The sequence below is a fragment of the Protopterus annectens genome, chromosome 1.part0 (assembly GCF_019279795.1).
Source record: "Protopterus annectens isolate FY-2018-M chromosome 1.part0, PAN1.0, whole genome shotgun sequence".
NCBI lineage: Eukaryota > Metazoa > Chordata > Ceratodontiformes > Protopteridae > Protopterus > Protopterus annectens.
The window spans coordinates 767457596-767479577 of record NC_056725.1 but is presented as its reverse complement, the minus strand read 5'-3'; the positions used below and the strand labels follow the sequence as shown (position 1 = coordinate 767479577).

Sequence of the window (21982 nt, the reverse complement as noted above, 5' to 3'; positions counted from 1 at the left end):
GTCCAGGAGCTGTAAAACATCCTTCTTGTTGGGTCTGACCTCGCTTTTGTACATCTCCTGTACAGTTTTATCATGTCTTACCTGTCTCTTTAGACTATCTGTAATTGCAGTTAACACTTACTGTGAAATTTAAAGTTTTCTTTGTAGAAGCTGCATTTATACAACAACACTATATTTTAGTTTGTGTTCTTACCATCCAACTGGTCAAGCTCTGGGGTGCTACAGTGTGGTGATCTCTCTATCACAGAGGTGGTAGAGTTGTCAGTCTCAACAGTGGACATATCCTGGCTGTTTTGAAAGTCAAGATGTCATGGTCTCTTTCTTGAAGGGGATGCTCCCTGCTTCTTTTTGGGAGTCATCATATTCTGAACCCTTTTCAACAGCTGCTTCCTAACAAGTAACAGACAAACAAAACTGTTAGTGTTACAAATCTCATTTAATAAAATTAAATCCAAAAATTAATAGATACAGACACGTGTTGGCCTGATTTACATATAAAACATCTAACACCTGTATCAGATGTTTACATTTTGGCAGGCAAGTATACAGTGCTGCATTTGGAAATGTGAGTAACAGACTACTGACATACCCACTGAGCTCCACTGGATGCAGATTTGTCCTACAGCATTGCGTAGTACTCTATGAGACACTTTGCCATTACAGTGAGTTCATGGCTTCATGGGTACTGGAAGGCATTCCCAGATGCTCTCTTAATGGAAATCATGCTTGTCACTTTATTTCTGATTGACAGTGAAGATCTTTGGAAAGGGTGGAGTCTCCTTCTTGTCCAGCATGCTGCTTTTCAAAAAAGATGTTTCTCGACTGCTCCATCTCTGTGCCTGTGTACAAGACATACTGCGGGCTTAGAAGCTGTACAGATTTGTTGATACCATGCTGGTCTCTTGGCTCTGGAGAATGGCGGGTGGAGGGAGAAGGATGAGGGCTAAGAGAGGTGCTGAAATCATATGTCCCAGAGGAGGTGCCTGGTCTACACAGGTCTGATTCTTTGCCGTGTATATGAGAAATATATTTAATGATAATTATAAGGCAAAGAACACTGACTGTAAGAACAAGAAAACATAACAAAAAAAATATAGTCTTTAAATGTATAATGATCATGAAATAATTTGATAACAGAACATACTGTATAGTTATATTAAAGGTTGCTCCATGAGAGTGAAAATTTATCAAAAATGCAATTACCTCACTTTCACCATGAGTAAGTCTCCAAATAGTTCTCCTTCTGAAAAAGAGCTCTGGCCCAGGAAAGAGATCATGTAAATCCTCCTTAGAGAGGCTGGGCAGCATGTCTGTGGTTATATTAGCAGCTGAAAACACATTTACTCACACAGTAAATGATCAATCAAATTATTTTCAACTTCATTTAATTTAAAAGTGATGTTTTTAGTAATGCTCATCATTATAATATCTAACATTTTAATACATTTTTAGCCAACTTCTCTTAAGGTGACTTTTACATCACTTTTACTTCAATGAATAAGAGAAGTATAACGTGTCATGAAATGCAAAAGCACTAAAATGAAACATTTCACCCAAACGACCCCTTCAGTAATGTCTCCAGGTATGCAAAAGCATGAAAATAAAACATTTCACCCAGGTGACCCCTTCAGTTAATGTCTCCAAGTAAGCAAAAGCAATAAAGTCAAACATTTCACAAAAGTGCACCGCAAAATGCAAGGAAAAACACTATGTTTTACAATCTTGTCATCTGAAAGAGAAAAAAACTGACGCTCATTTGCGGCATTGGAACGGCCAAGTAAACAACTCTGTACTTGCTTTTCAAATGTAGAAAACCTGCCCCATCAGCTCAAAAGCTGAGCTGGATTTCTCAAGTTATTGCAGTTACTTATTTTTAACAGTTGACTTTACCAGTTAGCACCTAGGTGGGCCCATTGGTGTAGCTAGAGTTTGAGCCATCCAGTGCTGTCTTTGAGTTTGCCACCCCTCGCAAAATAAAAATACACCTTTTGTGGGGATTGTTCCGATTATACCCCTCAGTCCACAAACATTTAAAACATAAAATAGAAGCCAAGTCTCCGGATTATGTGGAATGCTTCACAATCGACCATAAATGAACCCACTGTTCCACCTTGAATAGCTTTGGCTCTGCTACACAGCTTTTGATTTGCAGTAATTGCAGTATACGAACCAATCAGCATTGGTCCCCAGAACAGCCCCTCTTGCGATAACCCCCCAACCCCTCCAAAGCAGCCCTACCCATTCCAGTGTTCATGACTTGGCTATTTCTCCCCAATTACCCTAAACACTGTTCAGACCTGTTGCATACTGTTTTCTTATTTACTTCTACAATGATTACAGACATTGAAATAAAATAACACAATGATTACAGACATTGAAATAAAATAACACAAACACTGATAGCACAAACATGGATAGCCATTTGCTAAACAAACAATACCATCTCACAATGACAATAGACTAGCATGGCCAGTAAACTTCTCTGTCTTGAAACTCATTGAAACAGCATTAAAACTCATACTCAAATAAAATGCATCTGGTCAGTGGAGGATTATGTTTACCTTTGGCTGTTTTCAAGCCATAGGCTCCTTGCACACATTTTTAGGACCATGCATACATGTATGTGTTCTTTGAATCACCTTCCTGATTGTACTAAATTATATTCCTTGTATAATAATAGCACCACTTGTTAAAATGTATTTTAACTTTGTAGTTTTGAACATTCTTTCAGTAAGTAATGAAACAAGATGTATGAACCAATAATGACAAAACTACTCATTTCAGAAAATTTCAAACATAAAAGGACACTTAGACATCTGTCATTACAATCCATCAATATCAGTCAATAAACACAATCTCTGCAGAAATAAAAATCATCTGAATAATTCCACATTTAAAAAGAACTGTAAGAGGTTGCTACTGACAAAGAACTTTACATTTCAGTGTTTCATCTACAAATTTAGTGCCTGTTGCCCTTGAAGAATTAAACTGCTGATGTTACATCAAAAAAAAAAAAAACATTGGTAAGCTGGAAATATTGCAATAAGGAATGACTGACAAAACCGACAAGCTCATAGTTAATAGTGATTTCATACAAAGGAGGGTACACTCAGGAGTGAAAAACCCTATCCCCCCTTAAAATGCACCAAATAATCAACTATCAAAAGGGCATTATAACACCAGCATTCAATCTGCATGGTGTGAGAGTAGAACCCACATCCTTCTGCATTAAAAGCAAGTATATTCCCTGCTGTGCTACTAATGCTTTCAAATACTTTTGCACAATACTAGTGATATAATTTGCTAAATAACAGTTGCACATTGTAAACAGACTTGGCATATAAGCAGCACTAAACTTCTCTTCCCCTGAAGCTCTCAGCTCCTTGTAAAATGCACTTGACACTCAGCCATATATCTCAACTTTGTAGCACAAGACATCTGGAAAAAGCCTAAATTTATAGTGGGATCAAAGGCCCAAAACCAGGGACACATTTGAAATATTACTTGTAAAATCCTAGAAAGTTGATAGAATAAAAGGTATTTTGTTACCATGCATTTCCTGATAGTCCTAATACTGTATAAGGTAACAAAGTTGTGACGAGACACAACCTATAGGCATAGAAGTGCAAGAAATTCAGCCATTAGCCAGTTAAGTTTACAGTGTCTTTACAATCAATACAAGCAACTAGTGATTCATTTAGCTAAATCAACATTTAATAAGCCAAACCTGTAACTTGATAAAACATTTTACACTGTCTGAGGTTTATCTGCTAGGCAGGTTACTGTATAGACATCAGAAACAGTTAGCAAACTCAAAAATATCTCAGAAATAATCATAGATAGATGCAAACAAAAATAAACATTAAATGCAGAGCTAGAAATCACTACAGTACAGCTGAATGCAAACACCTGCAATGGAGTATTGTTAGCAAAGCAAATTTCAAAAAAGAAAAATACAATATTGTACATTAAATAAAGATAAAAAACCCTTAATCTGCTAAAGTATCCAAAAACTTACAGGAAAACCACTGAATTAATGTCTTATACACACCCTAAGGCTTGCAGGTGACAGAGCAGTTAAAAATGAAAGAAAAGATGGTGCCAAACAGGCTGAAACTGTTTGAAGGTAGCAGGGCAGTATGGGAGTAAGGAAATGAAAGTACAGGACAGGAATCTGTCCAAAAAGGCTAGGTACAGAAATACATACAGAAAGTGAAACCAGACTGCATCTATCAGCATAATCCTATCACTGGAAATGTAAGTGGAGTACAATAATCCATATTTAGGCTATTATATAATATTTAATGACAGGAATGCAAAGGAAAGGGTAAAAGGAAGAGAAATGCAAGGCACTGAGCTGTAGTATACAGTAGGGTTTACTAGATATCACAGAGTTAACACAAAGCAGTAAGAGGGGGTAAAAAAGAAGAAAGGAAATTTAAGGGGGGGGGGGCAAGTATTTGCAGAGAAATAGAGATGAACAAGAAAAGTGATAGTAAAGGTGGTGCCCAGTGATGTGCAGAGGACTTTACAAAGAACATACATGTTATAGAAGAATGATAAAATTAATTTCAAACATTTTCTTTATTTTGGTGTGCTGCAGACTGGAGATTTAAAGCACTGAGCTTGGTGTAGGTGTTACTTGAAATTCACCTTGGGTAATTTGTACACTTTTACAACCTTAATCTGCTAAAGTATCCAAAAACTTACAATAAAAGCAGTGAAATAATGGCTCATACACACCACCAAGGCTTGCAGGAGACAGTAGAGCAGCTAAAAGTGAAAGAAAAAAGATCAATGACTTATCAAGTGGAGGTCACACACCATGCACAGGCCACTGAGTTTACAGATGCTGAAAAGCTGGTTGATTTTACTTCTTATTACACAATTCGCAACAACAGCCAAACTTTTGTACACATCAAATACTATCTTGGGGATGTAATACAATTGTACAGCAGTTCAAATGACTCATAGTGTGTTCCCAGATATAAAGTCTCTCAATTCGCATTGACTGCTACTGAGGATATTTCACACACACACATAGACACACACACACACACACACACACACACACACACACACACACACACACATGCACATTATCAAAAACTGCTTTTTGCCATTTTGGGGTCACAGTGATCTGGACCCCATCTCCTCAGGGCATAGGGTGCTGGCAGGGTACACCCTGGACAAGGTGCCAATTCATTGCAGGGCATGGACTACAATACTCACTCACACACTAGACACACTGTCAATTTCACATTGCCAGTTCACCTAACCTCCATGTCTTTGGACTGTGGGAGAAAACCAGAGTATCCAGAATAAACCCAGAACAACCCAGCAACTACCCTGCCATTAACTGGGAAAGCTACTCATGTACCAACACCTTTGCCCAACGGTTCTTGGAATTCATAAATTCCAATGCCCTGGATCAACTAATCCATAGTCCCACCAGGGGCTCCAATATCCTAGATCTGGTCATTACCAACATGGGAAATTGATGCTCCACACCTATGGTCACCCCCTCGTTGGTCAGATCAGACCATAAGCTAATCACCCTTAACATCCACATCCCACCTCCACCCCCCCCAGTAAGGAAACCTCCATAAAAAACTTCTCCAAAGCCAACTTCATGCTACTCAAGTCAGAAGTTACAAACTTCATGACACCCATGCAGACGGTAACTGAAAGTTCGACTGCTGAGTCCTACGCAAAGACACTGTACGAGCACATCCACTCATACATGAATCATGCCAACCCAACTAAAACCAAGATGCTCTCCTCCAAAAAAAGGAAGCCAATCTGGTGGTCCACTGCCATAAACAAACTTTACAACAAAAGGAAGAAACTGTTGCAGAAAAGAGGAAAATCCCAGGATGCAAAAAACTCCCTTGCCAGCCTCATTAAGAAGTTCAGATCCCTCATAAAATCCTCCAAAGTTAGTTACGAAAATAAAATTGCCAAAGATTCCAAAGAGAACCACAAAGCATTCTATAACTATGTCAAGAATCTAAATGACAATGCTCAGATCTGCTCTGAGCTACAACAGAATGGCATTAAATATACTGATCCCAAGGATATTGCCAATATCCTGGCAGATTGATTCAGTGCCAACTTCACCCCCCTCTCACCCCCTAAATGGCCCATCTCAATACCGGAAGATTGCCAAATTCCGGTAATAATGGCCACACAGGTAAAAAACACACTCTCCAAAGCTAAGAATACAGCATCCCTGGGACCAGATGACATCCCGGGCTGTGTACTACATGAACTATAAAATGAACTGGCACCTCACCTAAGTGTCATGTTTAATCATACCCTCACTTCAGGCTTCATTCCCACTGAGTGGCGCACAGCTACAGTTATCCCACTCCACAAGGGGTGATCCATCTTGGATCCCGGGAACTACCGCCCCATCAGTCTGACGAGCCTGATCTGCAAGGCCATGGAACGTATTATCATGGAACTTATAAACAAACACATTGGCAACCTTAAAACACTGGGCCCCACCCAGTTTGGGTTCGTGAAGGGCCGATCTTGTCTCCTGAACCTGACTGACTTCTTTAAATCAGTCTCCAGAGCCGTGGACGAGGGTAAGGCAGTCCACACAGCCTATCTGAACCTCGCCAAGGCCTTTGACACCATCTCCCACTCTGGAATCATAGATAAACTTACTACGCTGGGCAATAATCCCAACATCACCTGATGGGTTGCCAACTGGCTTACTGACAGAACCCACACTGTAAAAGTAGCTGACTCTAAATCCAGCTCCCGACAAGTGACATGTGGAGTACCTCAGGGTTCAGTCCTGGGACCTCTCTTGTTTGGCATCTACTTCTCTGAAGTACAGGCCAACACTAAGGGACTCTGGCTAACAAAGTTCGCAGATGACTGCAAACTGGGAGCCATTACTGAATCCCCAAATGATGTTGATACTCTACAAAAGGACCTTACAGAAACAAATGCTTGGTGTCAGAGCCATGGGCTCAAGCTCAATGCCAAGAAATGTATAGTTATTCCCTTTGGGAAAAAAACATGTACCCATGAATTACCACATAGGTGGCTGTACACTAAACACCGAAAGTGTGATAAGAGACTTAGGGACACAGGTGCACAGTGGTCTCACCTTCAATAACCACATCACCACAACAGTCAGGATATCCTTCTATGTGCACACCTCACCACTAATGGCTTTTCATCCAGAAAAAAGGAGGTCATTGTCCCACTGTACTCATCTCTCATTAGACGCATTATAGAATACAATGCCCCATTTGGTATGTACCTCTCAAGACATCTACAATAACTGGAAAGGCCGCAGAAATACCTCACTAAAAGAATTACAGGCCTAAAGTAGATGCCCTATGCTGACCACCTTAAAAAACTCCAGCTATACTCTGTTGCATATCGTCTACTCCGAGGCGATCTCTGCTTAACATACAAGGCCATGTCAAACCCAGAGCTGTTGGACATGCTACACTTAAAGAAATCCCAATCCCTCAGAGCCACACGCTCCAGGGATCTAAACCTTGTCATCACAATAAACAAAACATGCTGGAGGGATAGGTTCCTGACCCAGAGATTCCCAGGACTCTGGAATAGACTGCCCATACATGTCAAGCAGAGCACGTCTTTGGCCCTCTTCAAAAGGAACCTTGATGATTGAATGGGAGAAAGGAAATTTACCCCAGGGATCATGTCAGTCGCCCTGCTAGATAGGGGTCCAGGGAAGTAAATAGTGTGGGAAGAAACAGCCAGGGAATTGTTATGGCTAGGCTTCTATAGGCCCTAGGGCCGATAGCCTAGTACCAGCCTATGAACCTATGAACCTATGAGAACATGGGGAGAGCATTGAAACTCCACCCTCATGAGATTTGAACCTGGAACCTGACTAATGGGCGCATGAGTGATAACCCCACCTGCACCATGCTGCCCTAAGTATATTTCAAACAAGAAAACAGTGTGCAAAATTGCTATGCTCAAGTACAAATGGAGAAATTTAGTTATAAATTGTTGAAATGCTTTGTTTGCATGTTCTGGTGACGTCACCATCCAAGCCGCATGCTCTTGATGTCATCACAATTGCAAGTAGTTGTATCCTTTACTATCATAAATTGCATTGTTATTTGTGGAGATTAAGATATTATTGGCGTACTTGTGCTGTTTAATGACTTTTCAACAAATGTTTTACTTTAAGTAGACATGTATATTTCTAAGGTGATCCTTGAGTGGCTTGAAAGGTGACTATAAAATGTTGTATTATTTCTGCTTGTGTTCATGTTGACCAGATGAATGGCAAACTTTATTTTTCAAATACTGTAATTTCTTGCTCGATAACTTTAATTTTAATTTACTATTTGAAAATTAATACATGAACACTTATCTGGCACTTGGTGGCTGCTAGAAGACCAGTTTTAAGGGACAAAAGTATAAATCAATGGCTGTATATGTATAGTTCAGTTTATTCCTTGTACATTTATCAGCTCTTACTTATTACTGTCACTTTGCAGTGAGTGATCTGGAAGTTTAGAAAAATTGTATTTGCATATTCAGTAGCAGAGGACACATTTGTTTTCTTACATTACTTTCATAGTTCCCTACTATCTTGCCTTAGAAAAAATAAGCACATCAGAAGCGAATGAATGTTACACTTGCAGTCTACCAACATGAGTTTTGAAAGGACAGCACAGGTGCACATTTAATATTCTAGCCATACCTCTCAACTGTTAAAAAACACCACAATCCACAACTCATCAATCTGCGGTTTATTAAATAAAAAACAGTATGAATATAATTTAAATACAACTCAGATTAAGCTCTTTCATCCATGCACAAGACTTCTTCAGAATATCTTGTACATCTCAACCCCACCCTCTTTTTAAACATGCACTTTAAAAAAACACATCAATTAACTAAACACAATTCATCCTATAACCTAATATTTTATAAAATAAAACTACTTTTAGAAAATCAATTCCATTTTGATAATAGTTCCCTTAATTCATATCTTACAAGCTTGTGACTTTAAAATACAGTTTATACTGATGTATTCATTTAATCCTGGGGGTGCTCCAGCATTTCATTTTATCTGCCACTTCAGTTCCACCATTTCCAGTTTATTTTCCCAATAGTAGTTCATTTCATCAGTGTTAATTTTATCAATCACAAACAAAATGCAAATTTTTTATAGCTTGAACAAACTACCATATAATGCTTATATAAAGCATTTTTCAGTCCTTTTCCTGATGTTATAAAATGTTCATATATTCTGTCTTTTAAAGACCGTTCAGTTTTCCCCTACATAGAATATGTCACAAGACACATACATGGCAATGTATACCACAACTCAAGTATTACAATTCGCTCTAAGGTATACACTGCCGTTTACTACTACTGGCACTGTTGTGTTACTATCATCATAGTAGTTACATCTCCCACACTTGTTCATAGTTGTTGTTTTTGTCATAGCCATCGTGTTTTCTTTCCTAACATTCTCAAAAATATATTTCAAATTTAACCCTCTCTTGTAAACAGACTTAGGCGCCAATCCTAATGTTCATCTAAATTGTCAAAGTGTATCAAAATTTCCCAGTTATCTGACACAACAGACTTAATCCACCTGCAATTCTGACTATATATTATAACCACAGTAAGATTAAAATCTCTGTCAATGGCCTTTTCAAAAGTATCAATTTTATTTCCACTAATAAATATCCATCCAACCAACCTTCATAGACTTTCAGTTTAATCTCATTTAACATTTCATCAGGGTAGCCTCTAAACTGCCCAGATTTTCATAGAATGTTCTGATTTTTGATTTGTATTTTTGGTCTGCTCACCATAAAATTTGTGTTTTCTGTCAAACCAGTGGGAACTGATGTCACTAAATAATGATAAACATTTGAGTTTCAGACTTCCTATCCTTCAGAAAATGTATGATGATGATGATGATGATGATGATGATGATGCAAAACCTGCTATTCTAGCAATTTTTTAAGTTTATGGGAGTAATATTTAAAATCTGTTCCTATTTTTGGGCCTTTGTGCCCTCACTTCAGGCTTTGTCCAGATTTTCTGTGCTAAGTGGTTGAGAGGTATGATTCTAGCATGTTTTTATCCCCACATGGCAGCACATGCTGTATAAGGTGCATGGCAGCACATGCTGTATAAGGTCTTACAAAAGATTGATACATAACATCTGCTAAAATATATCAGTCTTTCATTCTTAAGCCATCAGTTCATGTTCAAAAACTTTATTAATAATACAATGTTTTGCTATAAATACTAAGGATAATCAGTCTTGAAATATCCACGGTGGTGCAGCGGTAGTGTTGTTGCCTCACAGCAAGAGGTTCTCCTGTTCAGTTCTCGGCTGGAGTGCGGGGAGTGCCTTCTGTGTGGAGTCTGCATGTCCTCCCCGTGGTTGGGTGGGTGTTCGAAAGACATGCATAAATGGGCGTGCCTTCATTGAACGTTGAGCTGGCACCTTGGTGTTCGTGAAAATCTACTGCCAATCATTAGCAGACTGGAGTTCTGCTGTGGCGACCCCTAACTGGGAAAAGCCGAAAGACAAACAATAACAACTAAGGATAATCAGTCTTGAGTTATGTAAGCAAATCACTGTGATGCAAAAAAAAAAAAAAATCAGCTACACACCTTTCTTACCTGTAGCAAAGAACTGGAATTCCATCCCACTGTCCATCAGATATAACCATAAACATTTCAACCACTTCTATAGGTATTCCTATCAAAACCTTGGCTCTGCTCTTGCTAATCTCCTAATTTCCTTAGACTTGTTACCTTTTTACCTCTGCTAGTTACTGCATTTCCTGTCTCCTTCATTATAATAATATCTACTTGTGTGTTTTCCTCTATATACTTGCCTTTCTTCAGATGCTATCACTGTTGTCCAATTGTCTACTTATGGAATGCATTTTATCATTCTGTACCCTTGATTTGTGAACTCAAGTGTTTTTATGGTTACCATTTAAAATGTTAGGACCCACCAGAGTGAGTCCTGAAATATGGAGACTGAATGGCCAAAAGAGCAGACTTACATATATTAAGTCTGAGATGCCATTTCATGGAATATTCCATTTTCTCTGCGGTATGGTGATCTCATTGCTGGTATATATACGTTTGGGGGTGTGGGAGGGGGCTTGCCCTCCTGCAAAAAGTAGTTTTAAGTAGAAGATCAGTTTTAAAGATTCACTCTTCTTCTGGGTTTTCTGACTTTTTTTTCGCCTTGTTGTCATTTGGCATTTCAAGTGTCAACATTTCAATAGGGAGCCATTTCTACTGTGTTAATGCAATGCATTTTATCAATTGCACCTTTGTTGATGAACTGTAAGTGTTTCTACTGCCTTTAACATTTTGTATGTTGATATATTATGGAGATATACTTTGTATGTACATGTACATGGAGCTTTTCTCTACAAGCCTCCACTGAAAATGGTTCTTTTAGGCCCAGTTGGTCTTCCCCAGTAAACAAATATTAATAAATAAATAAGTACATTTCCTACTGCAAGTTAGTGCAACTTCCAAAATGTGGTGGCTACATGCACTGCAGAAAAGGCCCTAGTTCATACAAAAACGTCTTACTGGACATCCATAAACTTCCTTAGCTATATTTAACACTTGAAAAGGAATGCTGACATCAGTTACGTACTATAACCAATTGTTAACTTCATTTAGTAATTTGGTCTGTAATACCATGCATTTTACTTTTCCAGTCATAAGTATGGAATGCCACATGTCACCAGCAGATGGAGTAGAGTACCTGGCTATGCAATAATGAAATGATTTACATTTTCCACATTAGATTTGGAAAAGGCTGTCCCAGGTCCCATTTTCACTAATTTATGTTAATGTATTCTGCCCCCTGTACCCTGTAATGCACAGCCTCTGTTCTCTAGAGGAGGGAACAGAATTAGTAACAGTTTGGTTTCAGACTGGATCAGGACTTTGGAGAAGCAGCTGTCTTCATTTTGTTGCTTAGCTTCACTGCATCTTGGCAAGCCTGTTATTTCAGTTATTTTACAGTCTATTGCAGTGCTGTTTAAACTGTGGCTCAACTTTCTGGAAGTTTTCTGAATTACAGAACTTGCTGCCTGTCTTTGGGCATCAAAGAACTTAATTGTTACAAAGAAAGGAATGTTCTAACCCATTCCCACTTCCATCACTTCACTGTGCAAGTGTTGAGGAAAAATTCAAATAGTGACATTGGTTTCTTTATAATTGCTGTGGATAAATTTCAGAAGAAATGTTCAGCTGGATGGGAAAAATGAAAAAAACAAGAAAAACCCAGAGGTTATTCACACTGTGACAGAAGGCCTGAAGAATCTTTATAAGAAGAAGTTGCTTCCTGTAGAAGAGTTTTACAGGTTCCATGACTTCCATTCACCAGCCCTTGAAGATGCTGATTTTGACAACAAACCCATGGTTTTAGTGATGGGTCAGTACTCCACAGGGAAGACTACATTTATTAAGTACCTTTTGGAGCAAGACATCCCGGGCAGCAGGATTGGGCCAGAGCCAACAACCGATTGTTTTGTTGCAGTTATGCATGGGGAGACAGAGGGGATTATTCCTGGAAATGCTCTTATTGTGGATCCCAACAAGCCATTTCGGAAATTAAACCCATTTGGCAACACTTTCTTAAACAGGTGAGGCTGTGTTCTAATGTTATGCGTTATCATTCTAAACACATATCCTGAAGTTACTTGAAATACTTTTGCACCAGCAGTAACTTTGGAGTACTTATGATGTACTCTTCCAAGCAGCTTAACATGTCAGGGAAGTACAGCAGGGTGTGTCCTGCCAGGCCCTCTGCTTTTACCTCGTGGTACAATTGGGCAACTTGGTTACAGAATGTATGAGAGATCCCTGAATTAGCATGGTTCAGGAATGCATATGCGCTTCTACATAAGGCAGATCGATATGACATGAGGATACAAAACATTTCTTTTGTGTTTCCGAGGTATTTCCGAAGTATTCTTTTTCATCTGTAGATTAATGTAAGCAGTACACATTGTCCGACTTTAGGTTTGCTGGGCACTCCTGTATTTTGATGTACAGTGGAAAAGAAAGCATCACACAAAGTAGCAGAAGGGAAAATAGAAATGCACCCATAAGAACAGAAAGATAGTTTTGTTTATTTAAACACTAATTAAACAATGGGTAATGCAGTGGCTCAATGGTTATTTGATCTTCTTTACAGATGTAGTTTCAACACTAACCTCTGGTTAATGTCTGTGTGGAATTTGTATGTTCTCCATTGTGTCTGCATGTTTTATCTCTGCCTACTTTACTCCCACATTAGTGAAATATACTGGCTGATTCATTACTTTAACTTGTTTATATCTGACTATCAATATATTTCTCTCTCTTTCTCTGTGTATACATATATGTATATATACATCACATTTATTCTTGACTTTTGGCCCAAATCATAGATGAAAAGGGACAGATATGGGCCAGTGCAGTCATCTGGTTAAAAACAAATTACAAAAAAATGGGAAAATGTATAAAAAAGGGGAAAACGGCATTTTTTCATTCATGGCAGACTGGATCCATCACTACTGAATCTGTTAACATGTGTTTACTTGGCAAACATCTGGCTTTCTGATATTAATTGCTCTAGTCGGAAAAATCACGTATTATTTGTTGTATTTTTTATTTGTATGTGTCCACGCGCTTTATCTGCTATTGTTTTTAATTGCTATCACATTTATTGTTTCAAGTTTTGTGAGCTACCTTCCTGCATTATTAATTAATTAGTTAACTATGTGCATCTAGATAACCTTATACATTTTTTAGCCTCCCACTCACTGTAATTATTGATGCCCCAGTCACTTCACTAGCTGCATACCAGACAATATTATTTATTTATTTATTTATTAACTAGTTCATTCTGCTCAGTAACCAGGTGGGTGGGATAGCTGGTCCAATATGAGCATATTGCCATGTCAACAGATGGTGAATTATAGTACTACAGAGAAACGTCCTTGTTATGGGTAGTAGCTACTTATAAACAAGTAGTAACTGGTGCATACGACAGACACATTTCTTACAGATAGTAGTAGGCTACATTCTATAGGTAGTACAGTACCTACAGTGGATATACAAAGTGTACACACCACTGCTAAAATGCCAGGTTTATGTGATATAAAAAATGAGACCACAATAAATCATTTCAAAACTTTTCCCACCTTTAATGTGACCTATAACCTGTACAATTCAATTGAAAAACAAACAAGTCTGTGGGGAAAAATATAAAAAAGTACAATAAGCTGGTTCCATAAATGTGCACACCCTTAAACTAATACTTTGTTGAAGCACCTTTTGATTTAATTACAGCATTCAGTCTTCTTGGGTAGGAGTCTATCAGCATGGCACATCTTGATTTGGCAATATTTGCCCACTCATCCTTGCAAAAGCACTCCAAATCAGTCAGATTGCGAGGGCATCTCTTGTGCACAGCCCTCTTCAGGTCACTCCACAGATTTTCTATTGGATTTAGGTCTGGGCTCTGATTGGGCCATTCCAAAACTTTAATTTACTTCTAGTGAAGCCATTCTTTTGTTGATTTGGATGTATGCTTGGGGTCATTGTTGTGTTGAAAGGAAAAATTCCTCTTCTTCAGCTTTCTAGCAGACACCTGAAGGTTTTGGGCCAAAAGTGACTGGTATTTGGAACTGTTCATAATTACCTCCACCTTGACTAAAGCCACAGTTCCAGCTGAAAAAAGCAACCCCAAAGCATGATACTGCCACCACCATGCTTCACCATGGGGATGGTGTTCTTTTGGTGATGCGACGTGTTGCTTTTGTGCCAAACGTACCTTTTGGAATTGTGGCCAAAAAGTTCAGCCTTGGTCTCATCAGACCATAACACATTTTCCCACATGCTTTTGGGAGACTAGATGTATTGTTTTGCAAATTTTAGCTGGGTCTGGATGTTTTTCTGTGTAAGAAAAGGCTTCCATCTTGCAACCTTACCCCATAGTCCAGACATGGAGAATACGGGAGATTGTTGTCACATGTCATACACAACCAGTACTTGCCAGAAATTCCTGCAGCTCCTTCAGTGTTGCTGTAGGTCTCTGTCTTTTCATCAATTTTGGAGAGATGTCCAGTTCTTTGCAATGTCACTGTTGTCCTATATTTTCTCCACTTTTTGATGACTGTCTTCACTGTGTTCCATGGTATATCCAATGCTGTAGAAATGTTTTTGTGCTCTTCTCCTGACTGAAACCTTTCAACAATGAGATCCCTTTGATGCTTTGTAAGCTCTCTGTGAACAAGTCAATGCCAGGAAAATCCCACTAGGACAGCTGAACTTTATTTGGGGTTATTCAGAGTCTCTTTAATTGATGGCAGGTGTCTACCCAAGAATATTGAATGCTGTAATTAAATCAAAAGGTGCTTCAACAAAGTATTAGTTTAAGGGTGTGCACACGTATGCAACCAGCTTATTGTATGTTTTTTATTTTTTATATTTTTCCCCTAACAGATTTGTTTGCTTTTAAATTGAATTATACAGGTTATAGGTCACATTAAAGGTGGGAAAAGTTTTGAAATGATTTATTGTGGTCTCATTTTTTTATATCACAAAAACACGGCATTTTAACAGGGATGTGTATACTTTTTATATCCACTGTATTAGGTACTACAGACTGTTATGCAGAGTAGTTATCTACATATAGGTAGTAACTGTTGTATACTACGTACATGCGATTGACAGATAGTAGCTGCTTATATAATGTAAAGAACAGTGAAAGTTAGCCACAAAGGCAAAAACTTAAATTTATTCAAAAATAAGTCAGCACTCACTTGGGTATACACAGTAATACTTGGAATAAAATTATATTTATTTACTTTCAAGAAAATTTGAATTGGTTTATATTCTATTTACTGTAATGTGAGCATTTTCTATGCAACTACATGAATTACAGTGTCTAGCTATGAGGTAACATGAGGTGAGTAATACAGAAGGTAGAGGGAACAAGTTAGGAGGTCAGACTGGGGTTTTGTTAGAAGAAGTGTGGTGATTTAGGAGGGACATTTTAAGTGATGCAGTGGTGGTTTGGTTCCTAACAGTTTCATGCATTCATGCATTGAGTTTTAAATAATAGGACTCAGCCCTATTAAAGGCTAATTCTGTAGTATCATGCAAAGGTTTGGATGCACTAGCCTGGATTTGTCTGGGGAGGGGGCGATTTCTTAGTGGACAGCAAATTTAATTAATGTTGACTTTATAGGCTAAAGGTATGTTGCTGCTTGACTTTAGGTCTCCAGGTGTATAGGTGTGTTACCAGTCCCTGTACAGCTGAGGTGGCTTCCATGTTTATACAATTTCTGAGTCAGTAGGATCACTGCTTTCGTTTAATCCATACTGTTCTGTGGGATTGATTCATACACTTAGATTGTTTTTTCCCATGCACTGCTGTAACATTAATGAAGAAAAACAGTTGCATGGACATCTCAGTGGTAGCCTCATTGCTGATGAAGGTATGTTAGTGGTCATACACCACAAATTGGGTAACTTGCCATTGCTGCAGTTGAGTAGCTGCTTCATCCAAAGCCCTTTGTCAGCATGAGCATGCCCTGAGGTGCTGCTGGGGTGATAAGTGGTGAATTTCTATCAGCATGGCCTGTAATCCTGTCGGGGTGATAAGTGGTGAATTTCTATCAGCATGTCCTGTAATGCTGCCGGGGTGATAAGTGGCTAACCTGTATCAGCATGCCCATTAATACTGCCTGGGTGATAAGTGGCTAACCTGTATCAGCATGCCCATTAATACTGCCTGGGTGATAAGTGGCTAACCTGTATCAGCATGTCCTGTAATGCTGCTGTGGTGATAAGTGGCTAACCTGTATTAACATGCCTATTAATACTGCTGGGGTAGTAAGGTAGTGAATCCATATCAGCAGGTATTGTATTACTACTAGGTTGGTAAGTGGTAAAACTGTATCATCATGTGCTTACTGTTGCTACTGGGGTGGTAGGTGGGTATGAACCTGCATCAGCAGACACAGTAGTGCTGCTGCCTGGGTGATAAGTGTTGAATTTGTATCAGCATGTGCTGTAATATTGCTTGGGTGATAAGTGGTGAATTTGTATCAGTAGGCATGGTAGTGCTACTGTGGTGGCAAATAATGAGAGAAATGACCAAAAGGTGCAATCCCAGGTCCAAATATTCTGACAGTTACCGGTGTACTCATTTGTTTTATAAAAGGAACATGACTGAGTTGTGTATATCTGAACAGGCAAGTCACTGTGAGTCTGATGAGAAATCAGTAGTATCAACCTATAAGAAAGGCCAAAAGTTAATAGGTGTTATGAAGAAACTGAAACAGTAGAACAGTTAATGGAGTAATGTGCCTCTTTTTTGTCAAATGTCAGTGGTGAGATATAAAGATGTCTGGACAGGTCGAAGAAGGAATGGGAAAGGGGCTACTGCATGGTGACTTACATTTAAGACTTTAGACTGAAAAGCTCTTTGTTTTTGTCCATCAGAAAATTCACATATTCATGTGCTGTTATCAAGAGAAACAGACTGGAACTGCCAGTTAATTTTGTTTCTTCATCCATCAGTTAATGTTTAGGACATCAATCCGCTACCATGTTTTTTTTTTTTTGTCAGCTTTTGGGATCCTTTCTATTTTCTTTTCTTTGTTGCTTCAGGCTTCACTTTAACTGGCCCTGCTATCTGATTATGTACTTAGGCAGCACTAAAGGAGGACTTCTAGCTTGCAGCTGCTCTGTGTACGGGTTACTCATCCAGCCATAGCCACACAGTAACCAGAAGACTGCATATCAAAGCTAGACATAATATGACTCACCAAGCATTGTTTGAAATGAACTGAAGTACAACAGATGTACAGGGTTTTAGCATAATGTTTACAGATTTCCTTTAGTGCATGCAGATGTTATGTATATTGACTGCTGGTTATCTTTATTCGATGTTCTATTTCCTCCTCTCCAAGACTCCAACTAACCCTGGTTTGCAGCCGGAAACATATCTTTGCTTCACCTGCTTTTCCTACTTAACAAACTGGCTGATCCGTGCTACTGCAGTACATAAGATTTTCATAGGCAACTATTCCTTTGTCTGGTATGTAAAAAATATAAAAATAAGCATTTGATTGGGTGAATGATGGCTCCTAACACCTGTGCCGACACATAGTCTGAAACAGCTGATTAAATGGTGATCAGTGATTCCCCCCAGTATCTTTCTGTTTCATGTATAAAGCACAAGTAAACAAATGCCATTTTCAGATGGGGATCAGGATGAAAAGATTCACTTAGACTAGATATTTAATCACACATCATAGATATACTTTAGACCTACAACAACCTTTTCACGTGCATGTAAACAAACATTAACAATCTGCAGTTCTTATACAAAAATGCACAATTTCACTAATTGATTGTCTCACACAAGCATTAGGATCCAGTTCAGCTGTAGCTATAACAGTTATATTATTTCTGGAATACCTACTTATGTCTTGTGCCTCCCCTCCCAATACATGCATTACTTGCACATAGGTAAGAAGTGCTTAGTGCATGCTCTGGGGGGTCCTCCTACCATTCACTGATGTGATGCACACTTGACTTTGCCACCTTTTCAAGTGTCCAAAGGGAAACATTTTTTATAGAAACCTAAGATTTTCCAAAGGACTGGATTTCATGTTTTTTGCCAAACAAGAGCTCACTGTTAGAAAACTTGAGTTATTTCTGTTCATTCTTATAACATTAAGTTATTTCAGGTAAAAAAAATAATAATTTTATACAACTGTAATAGGAACCTTAGGAAACATTTTTTGTCATGCTTTCTCAGGACATTAGTCATTTTTCTTGTGTTTTTTTTCAGGGCACTATTGCCCAAATAGGGTCAGTCCTGCATAAAGATGGACAGTTGGTAATTCTAAAACTGATTAGTCTATATGCACACTATATGCACTGCAGCTGCTGTGGTGAAACACATGCTGACACTGGCCCACTAACATGGGCTAATGTCATGCTAATACCTCTCTTTTTGTTGTGTATGCGCTTTGTGATGTTCAGATGATGACTAGATCCATGGGAGATTGGTGAGAACAGTTAAATGTGAGTAGTGCTTAGAAAGACACAATAACTAGTATTAAATGGGCACCTTACAAATGCAGAGAACTAGTACACCAACCATATAGGACTGGAAGGATAGCTCATGGATGTTGGAAAATGTCCTACTATGGGGAAGACTTACAGTGCTGCTTGGAGTTGTATGTCTGCTCTACATGCTGTATGTCAAGAGGTGATTTAATTTTATATTTCTGATGATCAAGAATGAAATTCTATTTGTATCAGTGAGTTTGAAAAAATCACAATGTGGAGATGATGGCTGAAAAAATGGAAATACCAGTTAACTGAATGAGTACTGAAGAAGAAATGTGTCTATACTTCTTAATTCTGTCTCGAGGAGCATAAAAGTTATTCTATACTTTTTTAAACTCTAGCAAACTGCTTGCTATATTTGTAACAAACAGCCACTACAGTGCTACAGTTCATGCCACATATAGAGTACTAAAGTGCTTCTGTTTTGACAGCAAATGCAATACTGACATTCATTTCTGAATGCTGGTATTGCACTTAAAAGTGATCAGGATCTGCCAATCACGAACCCTAACACTTTGTGTTGGGGTACTTGTCTCCTTCCCTCTACCCTAACTATTCCTCTGACAATGTCAAACAAGACAGCAGCACTTTACTCAGTTCCTTTGCTAAATAATTTTGGGCAAATCCAAAAATAGTGGTGAGTCAAAGGATCAAAATCAGAAAATCAGGTACATTTTTAAATATTGCTGTTATTCACTTAAGTTAATAAACCAGCAGGTTTTGTATTGATATGTTTTTTTTTTAACCAATACAAAGTGTGACACTTTAGTGTCTGGCATTACTGATTCACTGTGATGCTCAGTGATTTACCAGTAAAATCAAAACAAGTTATGAGGGACAGGGCAAATATATGGGACAAACTCAGGAACGGTTGAGAGTCCCAGACAACAGGCAGGAATTAAGCTGTTTTTTTTTACCTTCTGTTGTTGTTCTTTGTTGTCTGGCATTGTCCTCTGCTAATCCTTAGCGAGAAACCCAATCATAGCAACTCTTGTGGGGTGCTTAACATCAATTGCTAAGCAACCCCAAGCAATTTTACACTGGGGTGTCATGTTCAGGAGGAAGTTAGCAAGTTTTTCTTTTTCACAGTATCGGTCCCTAATGTTGGCTGTCCATGCACTACAATAATTTTATTGTTTTTTAATGAGATGCAGCTATTTATATTGGCAGTTATGGGCTCAAGAAGTAGTTAGTAGAAGTAACTGAGCATACAGTCTACTCTGTTATGAGTAAGTGCCCTCCTGTGCTGAAAAATGTTATATGATGGAACGGCACATATTTAAGAAGATTGGGATATTTGGTGACTTTTTTTATTTTTTGATACAAGAAATATAATTTCTGATTTATGAGAGGATTACCATTAAACAGTGTAGTCAGGTTTTGAAGAACATGTGTATGCTTTCTGTGCTATTGTGATGCATAATGGTTAATAAAGAAGACTTTAAAGAAAATAAATGTGTTAGTACCTTATCTTACTCTCACCAAAATAAACGTACTTAGCAATTTCCAGTAGTGTCAGGCATGTGGCAGTGAATATGGATATATTTAAAAATGGAATTTTGTTAGGAAAGTTGAGCAGCTCCTTCATTTCTGCCTTTGGGAACATACTATTGTAGATGTAAAGGCCTGGATGCTAAAAGACTTGGTTGATTTAAGACCCATCTGTGAAACAGGTTTACACCAGGTGGGTATAATGGTTAAGATGTTTGCTTTACAGACACAAGATACAGGGTTTGATTCTCACCTTTGAGGGAAAACAGTTAGTCTTTAAATGGACCACAAGGGCAGCCAGCCTTGTACTTACCCATGAACACCAAGCACGGGTCTTTTTGGAAATGGACCCAAGGACTAAGTAATCTTTGTCTTTTGGAATTGAGCAGGAGGATGGAAGTTTTAATGGATCAAAAAACAAAAGAGTGGCCATAAGATGATACAGGAGAAATATACTGTTTATTCTAGCTCCTTGTTAACAAAGTTACCACAGTACTTCATGTATACTAGTACTGGGGTCTATATCAGAACATCAAAGTATTAAAACTTCGAATGTTCTGATATCGAACACTATTCAGCGAATGCTAAGAATAGCAAAGCTGCAGAACAGCAAATTCTTTCCTCGAGAAAGAATTCAGTTGGCCGTTTCTGTGGCTTCACTATTCTTAGCGCTGTGGTGGAAAGTTCCGAGTTGGGTTCAGGTAAGTGTGCGATTGTTTGTACGTTAGGGTTAGGGGCGGGTTAAGTGAGTTAGGGTTAGGGCGCGAGTTAGGCGTGTGTGCGATAGTGACAGACTTTAGGGTTAGGGGTGGTTTAAGTGAGTTAGGGTTAGGGCGCGGGTTAGGTGAGTGTGTGATAGTGACGGACCTTAGGTTTAGGGTTTGGGTCAAGGTAAGTGGGTAGATAGTAGTGTATGTCTAGTTTAGTGTAGTGTTAGATGTAGGAATTTAAGTGTATGTGTGTGGTTACTGTTTGTTTGATGTGCTAATGTTGTGTGTATGTGTTTCGGAGCAGTGAGTTTTTTCCATGGGAAAAAATTTGCTGTTCTGAATGTTCGATATTTTCATGTTTAGATGTTTTGGGGCCGATGAAATAGCGTTCGCTATTTTCATCTTTCGATAACATGATATAAACGCTAGTACTGAACATGAACTCTGACATGGAGCACTCACTGTAATACTAACCATGCTCTCTAATACTGACAATGTTCTAGGACCTATATTAATTTTTTGAAAAGTAATTCCAGCAAACGTCCATTGGTTGAACACAAACCAGCAAAAGACTGTTCATTGAACATTCACTTCAGTAAACATTTTTCTAAGGGAAGGGAGTT

General features: G+C 38.5%; 1 protein-coding gene across 1 annotated transcript in view; it reads left to right on the top strand.

The window, feature by feature from the left end:
• The first annotated feature begins 11934 nt into the window (after nt 1-11934).
• Nucleotides 11935-21982, top strand: part of EHD2 (EH domain containing 2) — a 756157-nt gene continuing 746109 nt past the window's right edge. The window contains 2 exon segments of the mRNA XM_044062805.1: nt 11935-12269; nt 12272-12662. Of these exon segments, the coding sequence (XP_043918740.1) occupies nt 12260-12269; nt 12272-12662 (401 nt within the window). The 5' untranslated portion in view covers nt 11935-12259.